At 36.3% G+C, this 2,923-nt stretch overlaps 1 protein-coding gene across 1 annotated transcript; it reads left to right on the top strand.

Moving 5' to 3' along the window:
- Nucleotides 1-24: 24 nt before the first annotated feature.
- LOC121937744 (dynein axonemal assembly factor 6-like) lies at nucleotides 25-2,633 on the top strand (the record flags this gene model as incomplete). Its single annotated transcript, XM_042481064.1, has 5 exons — nucleotides 25-97; nucleotides 217-322; nucleotides 1,210-1,306; nucleotides 2,117-2,202; nucleotides 2,437-2,633. Coding segments are annotated over 5 exons (492 nt in total), but the record flags the coding sequence as incomplete, so codon positions are not given.
- Nucleotides 2,634-2,923: the final 290 nt, after the last annotated feature.

Genomic DNA, 2,923 nt, shown 5'->3' with positions numbered 1-2,923 from the left:
GCTTACAATAACATCAGTTTATTTCAACAGAATGTGGCTGCTTGTGCACAGCTGGGTCCTGGACATATCGGGCCCCCACCCACAAAAGATATAGAAGGTAGGCTTTGTATTTCTTGTACATAACTCCTAAAAAATACCCTAACCCCTAAGTCATTAACTCAGATGGCTTGATGAAATATAAAGACAAACTTTGCTTGTGTATTGCTGTTTATTCAGTGTCATCTGCCTACGTGAAGAAGAACAGCAAAGACATCTGGAGCGAGGAGGAGGTGGCTGAGGCTTCCCAGTACGACGATCTTGCTGACCTGCGGCCACGACCAGAGTAAGACCACAGTGCAGAAAGAAACACGTGAACGGTTTACTGATGTATGAAGGGGTCAAACACTAAAAGCAGACATTTTCCTTAGTTCTTTTTTTCACTCATTCCCTCCATCCAGACTGCACCTTTCATCAACCTTACTTCTTGAGTTCTTTTGATTCATTTGCTTTTATATTGATATCATATGCTTTTAACCTGGATCAACATCACTTTTCTTGTGCTGTATTCAGACATCTTGACAAGTATTTAAACCTTTGAACAAATTTGTTTGATTTCTTTCAAAAACACGGGGGGAAGGCAAAGAGCAACTTGTCCTGCAAATTGCAAAGAAAAAAAAGTACATTTAAAAAAATGGAAAAATGTCCAGAGAAGTATATGTTTATTATTTACTATAATTATATATATTTAAATTATTCTACAGAATTATTGCAATTTGTAAAGCAGTTTTTTCAGATCATTTCCTAGTTCTGTGTTTTGTTTTTAATCATTTATTATTAATGTTCACATTTTTTGTTTTTGTTGTTTGGTTTTTCGTTTATTTATTCATTTAATTTTAAGTTGCTCATTGCCTTCTTCGCATGATTTTAAAAGAATGCAATCCAGTTCGCCCAGATTTAAAAGGGTTAGCTCATACCTTTCTCATTATGAAACTTTGTATAATTATTACTTAATGCTCACCTCACTTACCCTTGTTCTATAAACTAATTTTAAAAATACAAGGGAAAGCAAGACTGCCTGTAGGCTACAGAAGTATTAATCACAAATACAGACCACATTTTCCACTCTCTGTTTACCTCAGCTGACACTCACATCTGCCTGATTCTTTCTGTTTGTTGTTTGCTATTAATTCTGTCTAGTGTTTGAAGTGTGTGCATAACCTTTGTGTTCAGGTATGAAATCATCCTGAAGCAGAGTGTGGGGACAGAGGATCTGTTCTTGGGCTTAAACAGAAAGGACCCGTCTTCCATGTGCTGTGAAGCCATGCTGGTAACTTATGAAATGCCAACAGACCCCCCTTCCCCGTTTTTGATGCTGAAAGAATTAATGCGACCAGGACAGCAAGAGAAGACAAGATTAGTGTTGGGTAGTTTCAGATAATTAAATGCAAGAAGTAGATCATTTCAGGCATAATAAAGAAATAAGCATTTTGAAACTGTTTATGAGCAGTGTAATAATGTTATAAGGCATAAAATCAAAAAGTTAAGCAACACAGATAAGGCAGAGGAAGTGTAACTATAAAGGAAATCAAAGCAGAGGTAAATAAAGAGTATACATTTTTTTGTTTTCCCATACAGTGACAGAATCCAGTCAGAGAGGAAATTTTTAGAGCAAATTGGTCAGTTTCTCTCAAAAACATGGGGGGAAAAAGGCAATGAGCAACAGATTTTTCCACTAATGGTAAGAAATTAGAGGACTTAGAAAATTACTTTTTTTAAAAAAAAAAAGCAAGGGAAAAAATATATTTATACCTATTAAAATTAGATATTTAAAACGATGTCTCAGAATCATTTTAATTTTAAGCACTTTTTTTTCCAGGTCTTGTTAGCCTTTTTTTAACTTTCTTTTTCATATTTTTGTATTGCTTTGTTCGTTATACTAATTTGAGTTTTTTTTTATTTGTTCTTTTTATTACTTTCTTTGGGTCAATTTTTGGGTAATTTCTTCTTTTGTTGACTATGCAGCCACCTTGTATTTTTGGAAGAAATCAAGTCAGTTTGCTCAGGTTTCAAAGGGTTAAACTGTGAACAGTCAGTGTACAATAATAAAGATGCTGACTTTTTTTCCCTTCACTTTTAGGTGAAAATCAAACTACCAGAAACGAAAGCAACAGATGTGGTCCTGGATGTAAAAGAAAAGTTCCTTGATCTGCGGACACCAAAATAGTAAGGGATGCTTTGAAAATGTTCTCTTTCATTTTTAATCCCCTCAAGACGGAGCAGCGGCGGTTTTGACCAAAAGCTCCAGACATTTCCTTCTAATCAGAGGTTCACATCATGATCTGAGCTTTGATTGCTGTTTCACACCGCTCTTAATATCCTCCTCTCTCAGATGCACACTCTCTCCCCTGTGCTCTCTCCATCATCTCTTTAACCTGTCTCCCTTCCCTCTCTCCTCAGCAAACTGGGTCTTCATCTCCCACATCCGACCCACAGCCACGGGGGGAAAGCTCAGTTCTTCAGCGAGAGGGGGGAACTGGAGGTGACTCTGCTAATGAAGCGGCCCTTAGATTTTATCAACATGCACTGAGGAAGAATGATAAGAGACAAGTATTCAAAAGACACAGAGCAGATCTAAAACCAGCATACAGTAGAGAAGATGCGTTAAAGAAAGAGATGGTTAAAAATGTTCTGTGAATGCTGATTTTATGGTATTTTTCACGTCTGTCCCCTCTAATTCCATGAGTATTAAAATATGGTTTTCTAGTCTGATTAAGTGATTGCTTTATCAATAACCATAGATGGCAAACTCAAGTAAGCTTTGCCCATAATACACATAATAGGTGCCATTTAGAACTGTGGGCATTTAACCCTTTAACAGTCACACTAAGAAATACTTTTGCAAAAAATGAAACAACATTATAGACCGTAGAATATTCTAACAAAA

This window comes from Plectropomus leopardus, unplaced genomic scaffold (assembly GCF_008729295.1).
Source record: "Plectropomus leopardus isolate mb unplaced genomic scaffold, YSFRI_Pleo_2.0 unplaced_scaffold27338, whole genome shotgun sequence".
In the NCBI taxonomy this organism is placed as follows: domain Eukaryota; kingdom Metazoa; phylum Chordata; class Actinopteri; order Perciformes; family Serranidae; genus Plectropomus; species Plectropomus leopardus.
The sequence above is the reverse complement of the archived record's forward strand: the minus strand, read 5'-3'. Positions and strand labels throughout refer to the sequence as shown.